The sequence below is a fragment of the Papilio polytes genome, unplaced genomic scaffold (genome assembly GCF_000836215.1).
Source record: "Papilio polytes unplaced genomic scaffold, Ppol_1.0 DF822289.1, whole genome shotgun sequence".
NCBI classification, from domain to species: Eukaryota; Metazoa; Arthropoda; class Insecta; order Lepidoptera; family Papilionidae; genus Papilio; species Papilio polytes.
The window spans coordinates 18,307-35,299 of NW_013526915.1; the positions used below are offsets into that span (position 1 = coordinate 18,307).

The 16,993-nt window shown below is 32.5% G+C and overlaps 1 protein-coding gene across 1 annotated transcript; it reads left to right on the forward strand.

The window, feature by feature from the left end:
• On the forward strand, nucleotides 1–8,941 carry LOC106106167 (lachesin-like). Its single transcript, XM_013286714.1, has 9 exons — nucleotides 1–91; nucleotides 2,506–2,603; nucleotides 3,692–3,899; nucleotides 4,783–4,947; nucleotides 6,419–6,547; nucleotides 6,842–6,976; nucleotides 7,049–7,201; nucleotides 8,629–8,721; nucleotides 8,910–8,941. Exons 1-9 carry the CDS (start codon nucleotides 1–3, stop codon nucleotides 8,939–8,941), a joined length of 1,104 nt encoding a protein of 367 aa, XP_013142168.1.
• Nucleotides 8,942–16,993: the final 8,052 nt, after the last annotated feature.

Below are 16,993 nucleotides of genomic sequence, written 5' to 3' on the forward strand. Positions count from 1 at the left end.
ATGACGCGTGGATTTAGCGATTCAGGAAATCCCGCTCCACTGAGATTCTTGAATCACACCGTCCTAATGTTAGCATTCTTTTTATTAGTCGGTAATTTTAGTACTCTGTTTTATGATTTTTTTTAATCTTTTAATTATAAATAAAAACTGTTTTATACGTTTTAAGTCCCTAAAGTGAATAAATCTTGAGAACCTTAAAATTCTAAGTAACAAACAATACTAGCTTTAATAATAAAAATAAATTTAATTTAATTATAAATGTTTTTGTTATGAGAATTAATTATTACAAGTAACATTTAATTATGTAAGCTACAGTCTATAAAAATACATACATATTTCACTTAACACACTTCTTTCTACGATATACAAGTATTCCAACTGGCCCATACCTCAAGTCCACTTTTATTGACCTATATTTTAACTCTTAAGCATACCAATACTTACAGTCTAACAAATTCTAATTATCTGTATATTAATAACAAATAAATTTCTCACTAAAACCACGTTAAAATTACTATTTAGTAAACATATTCATTTTTACTTCTAGAACCTCACAACCTTCAATTTCAATTTAACTTTGAAACAATTCCATAAATAACCAAATCACAATAAATACAGGTAAAGGAAATTGTCATATTTAGAGTCGTTTTATGATCACTAAAGCAGTCTCTAAGGATGCATTTAGGATAGATTAGTGATACAGGCATAAGTTTAACAACAGTATCGCGATAACCTTTGTTACCTGAAACATCAGATGGTACGTCTAGTTAGTACAGCTATTTCATTAGCGTACGCCCGGCCAACCGGAACGAAGAAATGTTTGCACGCAACCGCCTCACTTTGATTATAAGAGCCTTATACCTAGACGTTATTCACATTCGCCTAAGTTAGAATTTAATGTAATCCATAGTTCTAGGTAAGCGACAACCGAACGCGACTTCAAACTATGAATTATTTGTAGAACATATTGGTTCTACATTGCTGAATCTTCATTTCTGCGAAATCGACTACAATTTCAGACAAAATAGTGACAGAATTCTATTATTATTCGTCTACAATTATTAACATATTTTGATTCAGTTGTACCTTTGTTATAAACCATGCATTTTTAAAATATCTCTTACAAGTTTTCGCCCGCGACTTAGTCCCCGTGAAATTAAAAAAAATGAAGTAGGTAGCCCATGTGTTCTTTCAAGATATCTTCTACATCTATGCCACATTTCATTGCGATTACTCTAATATACATCCATCCATCCAACCATTTATTTAAAATTTCGTATTTGTAATATTATATTAGTCAGATCATAAACGACATTAATAAAAATAATAGCAAACTATTTGTATATAAAGTTATGCAATACCAAAATAAAAAAAAATAACTTGATGTTTTTACATATTTTTTGATATACATTTAAATTATTCAAGGTGTAATAAATTTTGGAGTAAATTAATTCATCAATATTACCCTAAAAGATATTGATCGGTCGCTTAAAGAGAAATGAATTTCTTATGCTTAGGCAAGAGTTTGCGTGTCAAGAAACAATTGTACAGGGCTAAGGTGTGAGCCGAGGGGTCGCCTGCGGGCTTACGGCGATACGCAGATATTTATACTGACTTTAACAGAACTTAATATCTCAAAACATTATTTTGTACTTTAAATTACACTTAATAAATTATAATATTATAAAGACATTTTAGGAATGTTTATTTTTGGAATTAAAATTCATCAGTTTTTACTATCATTATTTATTTTGTTGAAAACTGTTGACGTTAAGTCACGAAACGATTATTTTTATATTTCCCATTTAAATTATTACATTTCTTACTTTCTAAACTATGACTGAAGTCCGAATTAGATCGAGTAACAAGCAAGAACCCTTTGGCAACGATTACGACTAAAAATAAACGTTTCTCTCTATTTCAGTATAAATTACTTATACGAGTACTCAACCGTATACGTAAAAGAAAACTTGTAGTCACATTTATATTATTTCCAAGAATCGGTCCGTATCGTAGAAACCTTTAGCAAGGAGTCGAGAGGATTACTATTTAGTTTTATTTCCTAGCAATCGACTTATTCAATCATCAAGTAGAAAGAGAGTGGACCTTTTCATTCATAGAACTCACGACGTCTATTTAAAAGCAAGCTTCGACTTTCCTACGTGATGCTAACATCAATCAGACTGATTGAACTTTCAGAAAGGAATTCTACACGTTTCCATTGATGTCTAAATACATTTTAAGTATTGCGAACTTTACGACGACTTTTGCTTCTATCTTTAACTTACTGTTAGATTAAATTATAATCTTTATCGTATACAAAGTAAAAATAGTCTTTGTACTCCTTTTAAAACTGGTACTCAAGAGTAAAAACTTTCAATCAACTGTGACTTTGCACCTGCAGTTTCTTCGACAACCTGAGGCCGGAATTCTAACTTAAGTAGAGACTACTTCTTATCTACGAAGCTATCCGTTATTTTTTTTTACATTTAAATTTATTTCCAGAGGTTCCACGCTTCGAAAACAATATGCCCAACTTGACTGTATCACTGGGAAGAGAGGCAGTATTTACATGCGTCGTAAATGACCTGGGCTTATACAGGGTGTGTATGATTTTATTTTTAGTATATATATTGTTTTAAGTAAAATTTATAGAACTAACAAAATCATCACAAATAATATATTTCTCACGCTTTAGTCGTTTTGAATTATATAATCAGTCATAAGAGGATTTTTGTTGGCTTTTTTAAGATGATGTTATATTTTTATAACAATAATAAATGTGACATTAATACATAGAATAGGGCAATGTTTCCGAACTATACGTTTAAGTTTCTAACTAGAGTCGTCGGGTCGTCTAACAAGCATGACATTAATTAGAGAGGCCTACTGAGCAGAGCTCGTAATGACTTCAAACAAGACGCATAAGAGACAATACGTAGTCACAAAACCAGGGCAGTTATTTGACATTTTTGTAGTATTTTATGATCATTTTGCTGGCTAAAATCCATTTAAAAACTTTTTATAAATACACATTTATTTTCATTATCTATGTCAAATGTTAATATAAAATTTTTATATAAAAACAACAGCATTGTTAGTATTTACAATGTATATAAATTAAGCGGGAACACGTTAAATATTCACCACTATCGTTAATGTTTAATAGAATGTTCTACAACACTTTAATACGTTACTGCATGATTAATATGAATTATGTAGCTATTCTAACAATACAAATATTTAGATTAAATTTTACAATTTTAGTACGAAATATGAACAAATAAAACAAACAGTGGTAGAGCCTGCTTTAACATCTTTGCACGAATGTGTCGACTTGCCCGGTGCAATATCACTACCACAGGTGTGAAGTGGGAACGATTCCGCGTTTCATCTGATAAGTATGGTGCCAGAGGCCCAACATTAGCCCCTTTTCCTTCCCATCTTTTATCTTATAAGTAAAGGATGTAAAAGGAACGTGGATTTGGCGGTGGAGGACACGCATAGTAAGGGGAGACATCCTCTATATGTGCGTTTCTTCCTCCGTCCATTAAGGGTAGGCAACGCATCCGCTATTGCGAATGTCTATGGGCAGCGGTCGTTTTGCTATTTTGACGGATTCCGGGGACAGCTTGCTCGTTTGCCACCCTATGATATAAATAATATCCCCAATGTATATTTTCTCAAATAGGTGGCGTGGTTACGAGTGGATACACAGACTATATTGTCAATCGCAGGCCACGTTATAACGAAGAACCATCGAATCGCAGTAACTCATAGTGACAGGCGCGTATGGTTCCTGCATATTCTGGAAGTGCGACAAGCTGATCGCGGCTGGTACATGTGCCAGCTTAACACTGACCCTATGAAGAGTCAAGTTGCTCATCTAGATGTCGTAGGTAAGTGACAATTGCCACAAACACGTATTATAGCGACTCTAATCGCGCTCGACAGCTATTTCTACGAGCAATGTGCTATTTCCATTGGCATAATGCAACTGTCAGAGAGAAACAGCTCGCTTACTAGGAAAAGGGGCTTATTGTACATACTAGTAAATGTACTCAGTGTAATATCCCCAATGTACTTTCCCTGCCACAATAAATGTTTATAAAAGATAGCCAACAATATATGAATTTCTAATTAATTCATGGTGACAATAACTCATATGGAGATTACTAACTCAATATAAATACTATTTTTTATTTTTATTATTGCTTCTTGTTCCATTGTGCGTATGTTCTGTGGTTAGAAACATCAATATAATTACAAGCATCTTGAACTGTTTATAACGCCTATACAATAAATCTTACTTAAGGCGACGTATCACGTAGTGCGGCCATCACACGTTTTAATGGTCAAGCTACAATACGACCTCGAACACAATTCTATTAAATCACTAGTGTATCGGAATTCCTTACGAAAAACTCTTTATAAGTAATTTGTTTCATTTGGTAATTAATTTTTAAATGATTTAAAAAAAGAATAAAATAAAATATGAGATTTAAGTTAGTCTAACATACGAGTATAAAATGATGTACATTTAAAAATAGTTAATCCTCAATATTTCGTTAAAAGCTTTTTATCATTTTGTAAAGCCATTTTTATATCGAATTTATTTCACATAAATTGTTAACTTATAATTACATTTACTTTACCGTTAGTATTTTAAATAAATTTTATTTTCAACATTTCTGACTGTTTACTCAAAAGTGAAGAAACTCGATATTTTACTAAGGATGTAACCAAGTCAATACAAGTGTATTTGTATATTTTTCATAACAGTGCCTCCGGATATTTTGGACTACGCAACGAGTGGGGACCAGGTTGTGTTAGAAGGTTCTAATATAACTTTACGTTGTGCTGCCCACGGCGTGCCCACGCCCACGGTTATTTGGAGAAAGGAAACCGGAGATCTACTTGATACGAAGAACTTCAGTGATGTACAAAGTAAGGTCAAAGTTTTTGGATACACTACACTGTTAACAGTGGTAGAGCTCGCTTTAACATCTTCGCACGAATGGACCGGATCGCCCGGTTTAATACTACACAGAAGATGGGCGTGATGTGAAAGCAAATTCGCGTTTCGGCTGATGAGTGTGGTGCCGTGCCGTAGGCCCAATTTTACTCCCTTTCCCTTTCAACCCCTTTTCTTAAGAGGCAAGGATGGGAGGGAAAAGTGGATTTGAAGGTGGAGGAAACGCATAGGATGGGGAAATATCCTCTTTTTCTGCGTCTACTCGTCCGTAGATTAATGGTTGGCAAAGCATCTGCAATCGCAGATATCTACGGTTAGCGGATTCAGGTGGCTTGTTCGTTTGCCATTTATACTCGTTATATAAGAAAAACACTCGTTTTTAATGCCACTATATATTTGAATCAACTTGCATTTTATAGGTATTATTTTCTGTTGTTTACTTAATTTTAATATTAATTTCTAAGTCAGAATATTCATTAAATAAAACAGTGTATTTGGATAGTAATGACCATGAGAATGTTTTATATCAAATGTTAACAAGTTGTTCCGAATAAATTACACAACGTCAATGAGGAAGTTTGAACTTATAAAACTTTTTACATTAAAAGGAGTGCTCCGGGAAGTATGTTATACAGGGAAAGCTTCTCTGCAACTACTCGCACATCCACAACATACATTAACGCTCTCACTGCCGCATAATCTGGAGATAGTTAACCGTAACTTGTATTTTTACTTCAAATTACAACTATTTGTACCTTAAATACTTTCTTGTTAATTTTAATCCATAAAATAGATAGTAAATAATTACACCAAACTCCAAAGAAAGGAGTAACAGGCTTTTTAGTTAATTTTCATTATTATATAAAGTCTTTCGACTAAGATCAGGTATTTTTAAGTGTTTTATGTCATTTTCTTACAAGCAAACGAGATATTTCTACAAAATAACTGTCTTAATCATTAGTGTATTTGTAATCCTCAATATAACAATCCGTATTTTCACTAAATAATTGTAGATCGTTATGCTATGTTTCGATTAAGATAATGATTTGACGACGACGCGTGCGCTCCCTATCGCGACTCAAATCGAACTGACAGTCTGCCAGTTTCTCAAGATGGCCGCCCTACCAGTGCTCGGTGTTCGTCATGGGCAAAGACTAAGAGTGAGCGCACACCTTTGACTACGCTATAGCACAATTGTTACGCGAACGTCAATTGTTTCGCAGCCTATTCAACAGTTTGGTTGCACAACTAAAAATCGAGTAGTGTGTGTATCTCGATATAATCTCATAGTATTCAAACCTACACTAAGCAGTTAGCATAGTGTACACTAGTAATAAAAATAACACCGAGTTCATTGGAAAAGAAGCATCTTTTTACAGCATATTCGATGTGTTGGCTACAGACTATTGCTCATTTAATTTATTTCCTAGGCATTATTTACAGATCAATCAATAAGCGGATCAAAGTTAGAAATAGTGAAGATATCACGTATGCACATGGGTGCTTACCTTTGTATAGCCAGTAATGGAGTGCCGCCTTCAGTTAGCAAGAGAATCACGTTAATTGTACATTGTAAGTATATTATAACAAAGCGACACACAGTTACACCTCTTATTTACCTTAATACATATAACTGTTTTCTTTACATTCAAAGTTTAAGTACCAACAGCCTGATAACGTAAGTTAACACTTCAAGTGCCTATTCGGCCTAAGCCTAATTCGTAGTAACTCTAATAGTGTCAAACAATTTTTCGAAATATTGAAAAATCGTACAATTTTTATTACAATTTGGACTTTGCGCTAGGTACAATAAATTTTGAATTGAAACTCTTGTTAGTTTTGATACTAATCGAGACTTTTTTACAGTTCCACCAATAATGACTATACAGAATCAACTAGTAGGAAGTTTGGATGGAGAATCAATTGTATTAGAATGTCATTCAGAAGCATTCCCTAACTCTATCAATTATTGGACGTTTAACGGTCGTATTATATCACAAAGTGAGTATTTTTCTACGTTCTAGAATAATATCCATATCCAATATAATTTTGAATTTTGTTACTTTTCTACAGATGACAAGAAATACGAAATAAAAGCTATCGATCGAAGCTATGAAGTGGATATGAAATTAAAAATTAAAAAAGTAAACAGAGATTCCTATGGTACATATACATGCGTATCGAAAAACTCTCTCGGAGACACCGACGGCAGTATAAAGTTATATCGTAAGTTGATCAATAACCTTTAACATGTTTTGGAAAATTTACTAAATCGAAATAACACCATAATTAAAAAAAAACGATTACTACGTTTAGTTAGTTTTATTTATTCGCGCTTTTTTTCCATTCATTCGAGAATTTTAATCAAACAGTAAATCTATACTATTACCAAAAACGGGTAATATTTTTTGCATAGCTTTTAATTTGATATTAAGTAAGTAATAGTAACATAAAATGATCAACCCCAACCATATAAAATCTATCTATCCGTTACTTGAACTTCAAAGACATTTTACAGAAGCAATAAACTAAAGTCTTACCACACGTGATTTGTAGAAAGCGATTAAAAGTAAACATAAAAGCTATGAAACCTCAGCAAACATAAAAAACCAATAAAATCATATATTTCGCGTTCACAAGAATCGTTAGGATTGGAAAAGTCAATAACGATCCATGCAATCTCGTAGGCTTATTTCCCTCCTATGTCGGATATTAGTTGAAGAAAATATAATGGGAATGATTATGTATACAAGTAGTTCAGTTGCACTGTACAGTAATTTTTTCCTATTCACGAATAGTTTTAAAGGGGACAGATAGAATTTTCAATTAAAACTAAACGTCTGTAGTCTATGTATTTTAATAAAAATACTATTAATGTGAATTAAATCTGATTTTTTAAAATGATAATATCTACGTATAAAATATCAACGCACAATATCCATGTACTTGCAACTCGCGTAAAACTTTCCGAGGAAAACTATCGTGACTTTACTAAAAATAAATTAAATCAATAACTTCTTACAATGTTGCTTAATAATCATGGTATTAATTTTTTGCCCGTATTTTAATACCGCAGTCACGTTTCAAGTTAAAGTAGACAAAGAAAAACGACGTTAAGAAGATTATAATATGGAACTTGAACGCTTCCAAGCGAAAAATAACGTTCAATATTCTAAATTAAAACACCGTTTTTCTAGCTCATTAATAAAAAAAAACATACATTTACTGTTACGTTGGGCTTATAGTTAGTATACTTCAATATACCATAGATGAAAGCACAGCAACTTATGTTTTTATTTAACTAGTTGTTCCCGTGCGACTTCATCCGCATGAAATTGTAAAAACTTCCTTAATGTTGGCAGATTGTAGTTTATGATCCCTTTCTTTCATGATGTCTTTATCCAATTTATTTAGCCCCTAAGTTTAATAGCGTAAAAACATACAGCTCAATTCGTAAGTGTAGGGCTTTTTATTAAAGAAAGAATTATTTAAAAATATGATGTGTTTGCTGACATCCTAAGCCCCGAAGTGTGTTCACGCTTTGTTATTTTAAGTATATATAATTTTCATTATTTCGAAAAGTAAAATAAACATTTGCTACATTGTTATTGGGTTTTAACTTTACATGTTTGAATATAATAATTAAATTTCAGCAATATCCAGTAAATACGAAGACCTGCAGTACAATGATGTGAATATATTCGATAAAAGCCTAGACGTGAGTGAACTTGAGGCGCAGAAGCGAAGTCAGGCTTCCAAACTAGTGTTAAATTACTATTTAGATATTAAGTCAATACTTTTTACTCTAATTGGATATATTGTACATACGCTAATATATTGTTACATATAAACTATGCGTTTTATTTAAAATCCTAATAACAAGAAAACTAGAATTAGATACTTAACTTTTAGCATAACCATATTCAATCATTAGGGAAGCCGCTTGCTATTGATTTGGTATACTAAACCTACACTAAGGGAATCTCTTTTCTTACCACTAAATGACTAAGTGACGCAGTACAAAATGTTTCATAATAAACATAAAAAATTTAGAAGTACTTAATTGGTTTTTTTTTCATAAATCTTTTTAATATTTTTAATGCGAATGTTTGCATTGATGTTTGTTAGACTTGGTAGCCTAAACTACTTAACGGATCTCGATGAAATTTGGCATAGATGTAGAGCATAGTCTGGAAGAACATATAGAAATTTACATCACATACATTTTCATTTCGCGCAGACCGAGTCGCAAACTAAAGCTAGTGTTTAAATAAAACACAGAAGTGATAAAGTTAGCAAATAGAATATCGGCTTAGAAATCTCATAACACTAATGGATACCGGTGGTGTTTGTGGTTCGCTAGTATCTTTGTATAGATGACCTGCATCGCGGTACTCTTTACTTTTTGAATAAGGTTACCGCGGCCACACGTTTCAATGAACGAGCATAAGCTCTTACGAAGTGGTCAGTGGAAACTTTTAGCTAGAAACTCTAAATGTTGTAGAGAGAATTTAATTGAAAAGAATTGGTTATACTATCTAAAACATAATTTCATTCCATACTATGCGATTTCTAGAATAGTCTAGGACAAATAGAATTATGTTTAAAACTGTTCTTAAGTAATAAGTATTTATTAAATAATACTAACGTCGAAATCAAATCATTTAGTTCTTTTAGATAAAGCTAAAAAAATATCTTGCTAATGTTATAAATGCAAAAGTTTAGACGGGTGGATGTTTGTTAGAGTTTGTAGCCTAAACAGCTGAACGGATCTTGATGAAATTTGGCATAGTTGTAGAGCATAGTCTGGAAGAACACATTGGCTACTCGCTTTTGTTTTTTTTATACCACGCGGACGGAATCGCGGGTGAAAGCTAGTGAATAAATAAAAAACACTCACAAAAAATAATCTATTCCATTTATAACAATCCGCTTTTTTTCTATGGTTTTTATTTGACCAAATACTAGTTACTATTTCTATATAAATTTATTTCAAAACTACCGTAGGATTTATATTCACATGGTATAGTAGGTAACTTAATTTTGCTGTAAATCAAGTTATGCTGGACATTTACGTGGCCTCACGTTCGATGGCATCACGTATAAGTCACGTAACGGCTTTTCCACTTATACGAGTATCCTTTTACTACGTTACGTATTTTATTTGTTACGAGAAGACAAGGTTGTAACATTTCATTTGTTCTTTTACGATTACGGTCACTGAATTTCAGTCTTCTACGATGCAGAATTACCTCTGTAAGCAAAACATAAAGATAACATAGACAAATCGTATTTTTTTTCTAAGTCCATTTTGTATAATAAACTTTTTTAACAAATCTTTTATACCAGAAATGTTTTTATTAGGCTTTGGCATTGAATCTTGCAAGGTGCAACTAATTATTAAAAAACTATGAAGTTATATGACTAGTTGTGCGGCTTCATCCGCATGAAATTATGAAAATTTTATTTTATTGATTACATTTGTCAAATTATCAATGTCAAAATAACATGACATGACATGACAAACCTTAGTAATCTTTCTTTCTTGATGTTGGCAGCAACTTATGGTCTCTTACCCAAGGTTTTTATCCAAAATGTTTACCCCCTAAGTTTAAAGACGTAAAATGTATAGCCTAAAGCATGACGTAAGTGTAAGGCTTTTTATTAAAAATGAATTATTCAAAAACATGCTATAATTGCTGACATCTTAAGCAACAAAGAAGTGTGTGTGTTTTTACGCTTTATTATAATAGTATAGATTCATTAAAATTGTTGAAATGTAATCCGAAAGCAATTTAAAAATATAAAATCCTCAAAAGACAACCCTTTCTTATTGGAATCAAATCCGCGAAGTATTAGAGTAGAAAGGAAATTGCTCACGGACGTTACATGATAGAAAAATCTTTCTTCGCATTGTTAGTTTCATTGTGAGATCCCATGTTGAATTGACAATATACGCTGAGAAATTTTTATACAAGAAAAACATAGATTTTACTCCATTCTAATTGTAGTTTTCACAATGATATTAAGACACTTGTTAATTTTAAGTTAATTGAAAATATTCGCCTAAGTAATAAACACTAAACAAACAAGCGTTTAAAAATTAACAAACAAAACATTATTATTAAACCCTTGAGAATCGAACTCTGACTGTCTTTAACTGATAGACTTCAATATATAAATTCCCTTTACCGTTGAAGTATATTGAAACGAAACTAAAACTATAGTGGTATCAAAATTATATCCCACACAATATTAAATTTTGAAAAATTCTGCTGGTAAGCGATACCTACGAGATTCGTAGCATTCTACGGTGCTGACAACAATACCGATCGTAGCATGTAGCAAAGCGTAGCATAAAAGTAGCAACTAGCAAAGATAAAAATAAAAATTGACAATCAACATGAACAAATAACTTGTAATGTTGCTGTTGTCGAAAATTTTAATTAAATACTGTTTGATATAAATCCTGTTATAACTTGAATTATTATTAATTTCTAACGTAAATATGACTATAATAAAAGCTTTTACATTTTAGCTTTAAATAAATCATAATTGACACAGCGGGTATTATCCGTTCGGTTCATTAAGCGTAGCCTTTACTGAAACAGCGCTTGCAAAGTTCAACAAATGACATTAACTATGTAATATATTTGGACTATAAAATATATTTCGGCAATATCAAAAAGCATTAATGCAAAAACTTTTACCAACATGAATTTTAAATTGATAAAATTTAGCCATACAATCATTACCTAGAAAGTCATTCTATTACTACTGATTGGAGGATAATATTATTGGGGGTAAGAATGTATGTCATGTCTGATATTCTGTTTGTAGAAAAAGTGAAAACATTACTGTGTAAGGTACAGTCAGCTGCAAATATAAACACAATTATAGAGCTTCATAAAATAGTTTACAACTCCAGTTCCATAAATATGTATACACGTATCCGTACACATAATTTCTAACAAAAATAGTGACGTATATCATAACTAAAAACGTAAACATGCATTCGTATTATTGAAAAATCCTACAAACTTTATAAAAGCTTTGTAAATGTATTTTGCCGTTGACTGTACAGAGGTAAAAACAAAGGTTACAAAAAACAAGATACCTTTTTTCCTTTAAATTATTTCTCAACATTAACATTAACAAAGGAATATCATTGTTATCGCTCAACGATCCTAACATATATTGATGTCAAAAAAAACCTATTACAGCGCTTTATCCGACCTCCTTTTTGTCAGAAAAACAAAAATAATCCATCGTTATTCTTTAGATCTTGTTTATTTAAGAATCCTTCGTCGAAGTAGATTAAATTCCAGGAACAACACGGTTTCACGTTGTTAATGTTAACATACATTTTCTTTTGCAATACATTTTAGGGAGAAAGGAAATACGAGGTCATAAAATTAATTTTGAGAGATATCTTAAAACGAATCTATAGTAATTTCGTCTCATATTTTATAAAGGACACAAAATTATATTATAAAAAGCATTTTTTGATTCTAAAATAACAATGGGTAAATATCTAACAGTGGTAGAGCCCGCATCTTCGCACGAATGGGCCAGCTCGCCCGGTGTAATACCACGACCATACAGAAAACAGGCGTGAAGTGGAAGCAATTCCGCGTTTTGTTTGATGAGTGTGGTGACGGAGGCCTAATTTTAGTCCCTTTCTCTTTCCACCCTTTTCTTAAGAGGTAAGGATGGGAAGGAAAAGTGGATTCGACGGTGGAGGAGACGCATAGAAAGAGGAAATGTCCTCTTTATGTACATCTCCTCCTCCATCAATCAAGGGTAGGCAACGCATCTGCAATTGCGGATGTTTATGGGCAGCAGTCGCTTTCCATTTCAGTGGATTTGGGTGGCCTCTTACTCGTTTGCCACATTATATTATAAAAAAAAATCTAAGTATCCGAAACAATACGTTCAAGTCGAATATTTAGTGTCAATGACCCCCGACGGTCAAATCGTAGCGGTCAGAAATACAAAACAGAGACATTGAACATTTTAACAACTGAAATTGATAAGATTGATAATTGAAATAAAATACCTTTTACATTGTTTCCGAAATTTCTACGAAAAAATTGTAAAATATGCATCAATAGTATCTGTTTTTGCAAAGTTCATCAGTTATTCAAACTACATACTTTTCACAAGGTTAACGCAAATAACAATAATCTCGTATTTCATTAACATTACAAAGTCTGTACTACATAATTGACTTACCGTCTGTGCTGTACATCCGATACTGTCCTATTAGACCGCAAATTAATGTTAACTATAGATTTAATACTCATTGTAATTTCGAATACGGCAACGGATTGTACACAAAGTTAAATACATAACAGAAACAAAACCACATCACGTATCCAAAGAGAGCCTTGTTGATAACAAATAATATAATATTTATAATTCACTGTTAACCAAAAACCTGACTTGATTTATCAATCAAACTTCATACTAATATTTTAAATGCGAAAGTTTAGATGGATGGATGTTTGTTAGAGTTTGTAGCCTATACGGCTGAACGGATTTCGATGAAATTCGGTATAGATGTACAGGATAGCGTGAAAGAACACATATGATGCTTACTTTTGTTTTTAATATTTCTTGTAAATTCTGTGTAAACTCGCAAAGACGAGAGGTCATAGTTCAACGGAACGGAAAACTAAAAAATGTATACCTACATAGTACGCCAGTATTTTTTTAAAGATGATTTTTGCATTTTATTAAAAAAATAAGTTAAATAACAACTGCATCGTGTATTCCAAAAATTCTTAGTTCATTATCATTGAAAACGATTTTTTTTATTCTTAAAATATTTAAAAATAATTTACACGTTCGAAGCCGGGTCGGCGCTCTAGTTTTATTTAAAATATTGTTTTCTCAAAATATATTTCATTTGTCATTTGTATCATCTGGAGATTAAAACTCACTTTTCATCTGGCGTAATGGCTACAATAATAAGACGAAACTGATATCAATTACGATTTCCAGCAATGCGAGAAAATAACAAGTAAAATTGAACGAAAAGGTTTTATTTATATTAGAGTATCGTTTCAAATAACATTTCGTTGGTAACGCTAAATTATTTATCAAAAACGTATTAAAAGTTAATAAAAACATGACCTGGAAATAAATTATTTACAACGAATATTTCAAGTTAATTTTAATAAAAGTAAATAATCGTCCCTTAAAACTTCATTATGTTAACTTAAATTCGTAGAACAATTAAATTAAACGTAGTCAAATTAAGAATTGAAATAAATCTTAATTTTACTAAGAAATGAGATAATTATGCTTTACTAGCTTTCGCTCCCAACTCCGTACTCATGTAATCAATCCTCTACATCTATACCACATTTTATCGAAATCGGTCCAGTCTTTTACGTTCTTTTTTTTATAATGTAAAGTGGCAAACGAGCAAGCGCCCACCTGAATCCACCGAAATGGAAAGCGACCGCTGCCCATAAACATCCGCAATTGCAGATGCGTTGCCTACCCTTCATTGACGGAGGAGGAGACGCACATAAAGAGTATATTTCCCCTTACTATGCGTTTCCTCCAGCGTCAAATACACTTTTCCTTCCCATCCTTTCCGCTTAAGAAAAGGGTGGAAAGGGAAAGGGACTAAAATGAGGCCTACTAAAATTAGGTTGTAAATTACGTTACAAACTCTAACAAACATCCACCTATCCATCCATCCATCCATCTAAACTTCCGCATTTATAATGTATGATTAATCCTATCAACTTATGAAATGGAAGCCTGTACTTTATTCTTCAAGATTTAGGTATAGGTAATAAAAAAATCATACAGACGAATCGAGTACCTCCTTCTTTTGGGAAGTCGGTCAAAAAGAGGTTATTTTTCTCGAGACGCACAGGCTTGGCCGGGGAAATCTAAACAGCTTGGCCGGGGAAATTAAAACAGCTTAGATGTCCAATTGTGAGGCCTAGTATTGGGTAGTCGATAAAATTCAGGTTATAATTCTTAAATTATCTTTTTTTTATAACATAAGGTGGCAAACGAGCAAACGGCCACCTGAATCCGCCAAAATGGCGAAGCGACCGCTGCCCATAGACATCCGCAATTGCAGATGCGTTGCCTACCCTTATCCGACAGAGGAGGAGACGCACATAAAGAGAATATTTCTCCTTCCTATGTATCTCCTCTTCCGTCAAATCCATTCCCCTTCCTATCCTCTCCTTATGAAAGAAGGGTGGTAAAGAGAAAGGGACTTAAATTAGGCCTCCGGCACTACACTCATCAGACGAAACACGGAATTGGTTCAATTTCACGCCTGTTTTCTGTGTGGTCGTGGTATTACACCGGACGTGCCGTCCCATTTGTGCTAAGATGTTAAAGCGGGCACTTCCACTGAAAGCGGGCACTATCTTTTACATGCAATACTGGACAAAATGTAATATTGATATCTGTGGTTACAGTGATGTTATTTTTAAAAATGCTGTAGTGGATTGTGTCAATAGCAATAATTATCAATCGATTAAACCTTCACATTACGAATACTGACTAATTAAAGCTAAGAATAATTAAATGCTATTAAAATGAAATCAATTCTGAAATGGTATATCACTTTATATTTATAGTTTATACTCCACGTTGTTAAGAGAACTTGTATCGTCTCATTGCAAGCAACTACATTGGATATTTTTGATGTCATTTCAACCAAGAGGATAATAAAACAAATGTAAAATCTTATATTACTTTAGAGAATTTAACCTGGTTTGAGTGTTCCAGACGACTAGACAATAGATAAACGGTCAGAGGAAAAAATGGCACTGTAGAATAATGAAAATATAAAAGCCCAGTTTTCCTGTAATTTCTCGATAAAATTCTTATATCTGGAATACTTAGCATAGCACTTAATTTAATAAAGTGGAATTTGTTGTTATCGTACTTTTTACTAATATTATAAATGCGAAAGTTAAGGTGTAAGGAAGTTTGTTAGAGTTTGCTGTCTAAACAATTAAACTGATCTCGATGAAATTCGGCACAGATGTAGAGCACGTGGACAGGGTCATGGGCCTCATCTAGTTTTAATGTAAAATAAAACATAGTAGGATTTTTCTCTAACCTATGGATGCAGTTCTGTTAGACCTCTTAATAAAAGTTACAATATTGGTTGCGCGTTTTGCATCAAATTCTAAGGTTCTTTAATTAATCAATAATCGACTTTTGTTCTAACACATGTAAGGTCTACTTTTGCCTGAGATATTATAAATTTTCTATGTTAAAATTGAAAAGTTGAAGTAATCAATCTTTTTAATGATTTTAATACAAGTAATTTATTGTCAACCGTTGTTAGTTCACATTCTGCGTCAAAGAAATAACTTTCTAAGCCTATATCGACCCTAGTTACGAGTTAGTAATGGTGTTAATTAATCTCTTCATTCTTATTCCGTAGACTAATGTTTATTTTGTTTTCGTCTCGACAAGATTGATCACACAGTACTTTATTTTTACTAATTAAAATTACAAAAGTATTCTCAAATTAAAGATTAAATTAACTTAATTGTAACGGTTCGAAAGGATTAATTTTTGAACAATTAGAGCGCGTACACCTTTGGTTAAACTATCCCACAAATGTTTAGTCGCACTTTGATTCCTATGTGCTTATATGGAGGTACGCCCACTACTCGATTTTTAGCTGTGCAACTATTCAGTTCAATGGACTGCGAAACAATCGACGATAGCATAACAGTTTTGCGATAGTTTAGTCCGTGTCCGTAAGTGTGCGCCCGCTCTTGAAGTTATTATTAAATAATAATATTGACTGCAGGTAATACTTGAAATTGTTTTGAATTTGTGTTTTCATGCGAAAACTGTCAAGGCGGCGATCGAGTAAGAAATGACAGTTGTTATTAAATGGTGGAGTAATGTGCTTCGGTTATGCGCATGTTAGAATCGTACTCAGATTCAATAAGTAAATGCTACAACTACAGTAATTTAGAGAGTCAAACATCTAATTTAGTTTCAAGAATCATT

Bases quoted from the DNA above. Each gene is read 5' to 3' on its own strand.
- LOC106106167 (XM_013286714.1), top strand. From the start codon at position 1: ATGACGCGTGGATTTAGCGATTCAGGAAATCCCGCTCCACTGAGATTC. The intron at 92-2,505 runs GTAATTTTAGTA...ATTTATTTCCAG, and splicing joins AGCATTCTTTTTATTAGTCG to AGGTTCCACGCTTCGAAAAC. The intron at 6,548-6,841 runs GTAAGTATATTA...ACTTTTTTACAG, and splicing joins AATCACGTTAATTGTACATT to TTCCACCAATAATGACTATA.